We start from the raw sequence: 6,000 nt of genomic DNA, 5'->3' as shown, positions 1-6,000 counted from the left end.
TTCCGAGAAGTACAAAGGACACCCCCAAACGCGACGTTGAAGATAAGTCTTCATTTCTCTGACAGTGACTTCTTGAAGTGCATATATAATAAATAAATAGAAAATATATCTTTGTTCATGGTGACGCCTACGAGAATGTTGACATACAAAATACACGATACATCGAATTCCCGAAAAAGGACCAGCTATTTCGGCAACAGTAAAAAGACTAGCATTTCGGAGGAATGTTGTTTTCCTTAAAGGCCTAACTCACGTTAACGCTTACAAAGAACAACAAGAACCATTTTAAGAAAATTTGTGCTACCAAGAAAAATGCCTGGACGCTGGCTCTTGGTGAGTAGTTTAGGAAAGAAAGTTTCATGTGCAGATCCTGCTAAAACACGCACAACTCTGAGAACCTTTAAATATCTCTCTCTCTCTCTCTCTCTATATATATATATATTTTTTTTTTTTTTGAAATAAACTGAGCCGAAGACGTTCAACATTCCTGGCCACCTGGAAGTGATCACATCCTAAGTGGTTCACAGTGTGAGACCCTTGCACTGAAAGAGTTTGAAAACTCAACAAAACTTTAGACAAGAAGGACATGAGGTCATTTTAACTCCTCCCGTCGCCATCATGCTAATCTCCCTGGACGAGGTCCTTCCTGTGATCGTAGCCTTTGGAGCAGCCATACCTTAAAAGTTGGAGCCCCATTGTCACCTCCCAGTGGCTGGAGGACCGGTTTGGTGGGAAAGAGCTCTCTGGCAGTTGGTTCTACCCGGGGACTTGAGCCTCAGTTGCAGCCAGGCAGGACAGGGGACAAATGTAGGAGCCACAGGCAGGTTTTCCCCAGGTGCCTGCCGGCTCTCTCTGGAGCAGCCCAGGAGATAGCAGGGTGTGAGCCGGCAGCTGACAGGAGCAGGGCTGGGCCCAACAACGGTCTAGACCCCGACATCAGCCAGGCTCTCCAGAAACATTTCGGCGTGCCTGACCCCATCTGCCAGCCCGCAGAGCTGCAGGGCCAGGGAGCACCGGCGGGATGACGGCGGCTGCAGGCGCTGAGCGCAGGCCGGCAGGCAGTGTGGACAGGGCAAGGCCTGGCACCTGGGACCCAGGGAAGGCAGGTCGGTGTGCGCGGAGGAGCAGGAACAGACAGCAGCGGCGGTTATCGTTCTGTTCTGATCATTTTCTTCCCCTCAAGGACTCGTCCCCATTTCCGGAAGCCACCGCAGGAGTGCCGGGTGCTCTGGGCCGGCTGCCGGGCAGTGTGGTTTGGCAGCACGTGCTGCGCTGGGGCTCCCAGGGCCCTGGCCGTGTGGTTCTCCCCATCTCGGGTCCCCTGCCCCCATGTGTACAGAGAAGGCTTTGCACTAGATCTTTTCCAGGGCCCTGTCCAGCTCTGACATCGCGAGCTCGGTGAGTGGAGCACGTCCCCGGAGGCTGCCAACCACAGAGCCACCCTCTGTTCCCTGCACGGAGTGCGGATGAGGCCCCAGGGCGGGAGCTCACCCCTGGGGACTTGGCTCCACCCTCCCAGAGTCACAGGCGGGCCTGGCTGGGGACCGAGTCCCTCAGGGCCGTGGGCATGACCGGCCCCGCCCGTGCCTCCCCCCTGCCATGGAGGGCAGCGAGCCTGGGCAGAGGGTGGCCCTGTGGTCGGCAGCTTCGGCAGGCGGCGGCGGGGAGGGCTCAATCCTGAGCCACTCCAGAGGCTGCCTCGTCTGTCCCCGTCAATGCGCCCCACCCTTCATTCCCTCACCGCTGCCTCCTCCTGCGAGAAGCCTTCCTGGCCCCTGAGCCCTGCACTCCTCCCTCTGGACGGGCACTGGTCTGTCCTGTGCCTCCCTGGGGCTCTGTGCCTGGCAGAGCCCTGACTGCCCGCCCGGCGGACCGCAAGCCCTAACCCGGGCTGTCCTCACGGCTCCACCCCGCGTGCCCTGGTGGATGTCGGCAGCAGAGAACGTTCTCACCTACTGCTGGGTCCAGGTACAGTGGGAAATGCCACAGACTTCTGCTATCTCAGAACCGCCAGGGCCTTTGACAGTCCCCTAGTCCCAGTGCCAGCCTCCCGCCTGGTCTCAGAGGTGGGCGCAGCCAGAGGCAGGGCGTGCCTCCTTCCCATGGGCAGTGGTTCCGTTTGGCGAGCTGTCCCGTGCGGGTTGGCTCTTCCTTACAGGAATAAAGGTCGCCCTAAAGCCAGGGCTCCTTTTCCTGCATCTACCGCCCTCACGAGTCTGCGGGGACCACGGGGACCTGTGAGTGGCCAGCCCTCCAGGCCACGTCCTTGCAGGCCGGGGCCCTTTGTAGCCAGCAGGACACGTGGCCCCCACAGCCCCTGCGGAAGAGGCACAGGTGGGAGAAGCACCCAAGAGGCTGCAGGAGAGAGAAGGTTCCCTGCAGGGGCCGACGCCGCCCCAGGGGCTGCAGGTAGACGCTCGAGTGGGGGCAGGCGGCAGCACCAGGGGCTCTGGCGTCCGTCCCTTGCCCATCAGGGCCGACACGCGGCCTCCCCAGGCAGCTGCAGGGCGGGGCCGGGGGAACCAGCCATCCTGCCCCAGGCTGCTGCCAAAGTCACCGTCACAGTCCACCACGGGGGCACCGGGTGGCAGCCGTCCTCACAGTTTCTTCTTCCTCACCACAGGGATGGGCACGACCTGAAAGATTTTGGCCTTGTGGTCCCCGGTGTCCAGAGTAACCCAGATGGGCCGGAAGCTGCCTTTGTAGCCCACGAAAGCCATTTTCTCTAGAAAGCAACAATGGGTCAGGTGAGCAAAACCCCTCCAAGAATGGCCGCTGTACCCCCACCCCCACCCGGCACCCCGTAGCCACACTGCACTGCACCCCTCTGGGCAGGGCGCGGTGCCTGGCTGATGATCCCTGACATTTGTGCGTATGGAGCGTGCAGGGTCACGCCTGAGCCCCGTGGCAGGGTGTGGCTCCACTCTGCACAGGACAGCCACCCACAGCAGGAGATGGGGCGGGACGGGAGGCAGGACCCCCCCCAGCAACCCGCTTGCCTTTGAGCGGACCCTACTGTCACTAGCGAGTCCCTGCCCCTCTCTGAAGCCCGGTGTTCCCATCTGCCAAACGACGGCACTGCTCTGCACGGTCCCTCCCCCAGCTCTGTCACTCTGTGGCTCTGGCAGGGGGTTCTGAGAAGTGAAGGAATTTGCCCAAGGCCCCGGGGCAACCGGTGCCGCCCAGATTAGAACTCTGGACCCGGAACCCCACGCGGCGCTCTCCGCCTTGCAGAGCTCGAGCATCCCAGGGGCGTGGGAATCCGTGTCTAGATTCAGGAGCAGCCCGGCCTGGCAGGCAGCACACATTTGTCACCACCGGGCAAGTGCCACTTGACTTAGGTCACCTTACATACATCAGCTTTTGGCAACAGGGTCTTAATTTAAAAGACAGAGGCCCCAGCCTAATTCCAGGGCTGGAAAAGATGCTTCTCTTTCCCTGGTGTTCTCCTTGGGCAGGTCTGAAGGGCTGTCGCCGTTTGTGACTTTGCTTCAGTTGCTACCTGGGACAGACATCCCATAGTTTCCCGTAGCCAGGACGGGGAGTAACTAAGAAGCCTGGCTCTGCATTGGGAAGATTAGGCTCCAATCCTGACCTTAAGCAAGTGGCTTAACTATCTAATTCTCAGCGTCCTCATCCGACAGGGACGTAACGGCGCCTGCCGCACCGGTGCTTAGTGAATGGTGGGACAGTCACACAGTGTCAGCCAGAGGACACGACAGCAGCCAGGGTGACCCCTACCATCTGCAGAGCTGCTCTCCCGCCCTCGCCACCTCCCCCAGGACTCTCCGCATCTAGCCTGTGAGCACAGCACGTGTCCCGCTGACGTTTCTGTCCCAGCGGGTTCCTCCAGCACAGCCAGCAGGTCTGTGGGGGCTTGACCTCAGACGCGCTACGTGACCTTGGACAAGCTAGGGGGCTGTCGGGGCTTTCGCTCTCTCCCCCCTGCCAGCTCAGGGGGGCCAGGCGGAGCTCTGCGAGCTGCAGGGGCTGCGCAGAGGGTGGACGCCAGCCGGGGTGCTGAGGAGGATGGGGGGCCCCCCGCAGTGGGGGTGGCAAGACCTGGGCAGGGGTAGACAGAGCCCCTCCTCTGATGACGCCTGGTTGGGTAAAGAGCCCACTTGCTCAGCAGACAACTGAACAACTCTAGCAATTTTCTTCAGTGCCTGGTCGCGAGTTAAAGTGAAGTCACTGCAGTGCGGGCAGGAAATAGGTGGCATCTGGCCCACCTGTTCCCATAGACCTCGGCCGTGCTGAGGGTTCTGAGACCGGACCCAGCCTGGTGGGACGCGGTGCAGGGACCGAGCAGGGGACCGGACCCAGCCTGGTGGGACGCGGTGCAGGGACCGAGCAGGGGACCGGACCCAGCCTGGTGGGACGCGGTGCAGGGACCGAGCGAGGGACAGCAGCCTCCGCGCCCGGCCTGTGCCTTCCTCTGCTTGGGGGCAGTTTCAACACAGTCCGTGCTCTTACCTTTCAACTTGACACCCTTGTCTGCTCCGAGCTTTTCCAGCACTCTGGTCCAGGGGCCTCTGGAGATGTATCGTCCCTTTGACACCACGAGGACTATGGAGCTGAGCGAGAAGGGACCGATTAGACGGCCGGAGTGAGCGAGCAGACGGGCGCCAGGGGCCTGGCCAGGGATCCGGGAAAGGGCAGCCTGTCCCGGGGCCGAGCTGACGGGCTCTTTCCATGCGGTGATGCGCATCCTGAGCACCCTCCCACGCATCTGGCCAGAGCCGTGCCTGTGGCCTTCCCCAAGCCTGGCTGCTTGTACACGTCTGTCCCCAGGCAGGACAGGAACATGGTGACAGGGAAGCCCACTCCCAGGAGGAGGGCAGCGAGGGAAAGAGGACGGGAGCATCTGTGAAACCACAAAGCCGCCCAGGAGCCGCGATGGCACTAGCGCCTGGGGACCAGCAGCCCTCGTCACCTGGGATCTCCTGTGAACCACAGACCCGACCTGCGGCAGTTTCCACATCGGAACCTGCATTGGACGCGATCTCCAGGGGGCTGTGTGCAGGCTAAGGGCCCGCAGCCCCGTGCCAGGTTTCTCCTGGAGCCCGAGCCAGCCTCCCTGAGTGGCGGGACGGCCGGTTTGAGATCTTTCTGGGGAGAGCACCGTGTGGCTACCACAGGCTTAGGCCGACCTCTTGCACTCACGTCACCTTGCCCCCAGGTCAGGCAGGGCACGGTTACGGCCTCCATTTTGCAAACGGGGAGACCGAGGCAAGTGGCCTAGGGGGACCTGCCAAGGGGACTGTGCCTGGAGGGCGGAGGTGTGAGCAGTGTGTCAGCCCGAAGGACCAACCTGCGAAAGTCCAGCTTGGGAACAAGGAGCGTCTGGTCCCCACCTTGGGTGACGCGTGTGTTCAGTCTCGTGTCTGGGAACACAGCCTCGCGGCGGCAGGCGCAGCGGGCTGGCCAGACGGCAGGGAGTGAGCACCCACTCGGGAACGGAAACGGGGCAGGGGCTCGGCGGGGCCTCCGCTCGCGTCTCTGAGGAGCTCCGTAACCACAGACCACAGTCCAGACAGGGAAAACCTGTATGGGGCTCGGGGGCCCGTCGCCACCTCTGTCTGTGTCCCCCTGGGAGCTGCAGAAAAGCTCTAAAAGGGCAGAGGCTGTGCTGGGAGGCCCGAGGGACAGTGCGGTGAGACCCGCCGAGGCGAGAGGGCTCATTGCAGACCCATCCTCGGCTTCAGCCTCTGTTCCCGGGGATGTTTCCCCCTCGTTCCGTTTCAGAAGGAAGCTGACGGCCCTGGGTGGAGCTCAGCCTTCCTGCCGGGTGGACTCAGGCACGGGTCACGCCCGTTAGTTGGGATCTGGGCGAGCTCACGGCAGCGGCGCAGGGAGACGGGCTCCTTGTGCCACCACAGCCTGCTGACGCTGCCCAGAAGCCGGCCTGCCCCGCCAGGCGCCCCTCTTGCCCTGGTGTGCGATCCTCGTGGCCTCCAGGCCCCTGCGCCAGCCGGCATGGGGTCTCCCATAGGGGGCAGG

General features: G+C 62.0%; 1 protein-coding gene across 1 annotated transcript in view; it reads right to left on the bottom strand.

The window, feature by feature from the left end:
- Positions 1 to 836: 836 nt before the first annotated feature.
- The window catches only part of CEMIP (cell migration inducing hyaluronidase 1), a 150,925-nt gene continuing 145,761 nt past the window's right edge, over positions 837 to 6,000 (bottom strand). Inside the window, exons 28-29 of the mRNA XM_069466540.1 lie at positions 4,474 to 4,574; positions 837 to 2,725 (exon numbers count right to left, since the gene is read on the bottom strand). Of these exons, the coding sequence (XP_069322641.1) occupies positions 2,598 to 2,725; positions 4,474 to 4,574 (229 nt within the window). The 3' untranslated portion in view covers positions 837 to 2,597. The remainder of the gene's footprint in view (positions 2,726 to 4,473; positions 4,575 to 6,000) is intronic.

This window comes from Eulemur rufifrons, chromosome 3 (assembly GCF_041146395.1).
Source record: "Eulemur rufifrons isolate Redbay chromosome 3, OSU_ERuf_1, whole genome shotgun sequence".
Classification (NCBI taxonomy): domain Eukaryota; kingdom Metazoa; phylum Chordata; class Mammalia; order Primates; family Lemuridae; genus Eulemur; species Eulemur rufifrons.
The sequence above is the reverse complement of the archived record's forward strand: the minus strand, read 5'-3'. Positions and strand labels throughout refer to the sequence as shown.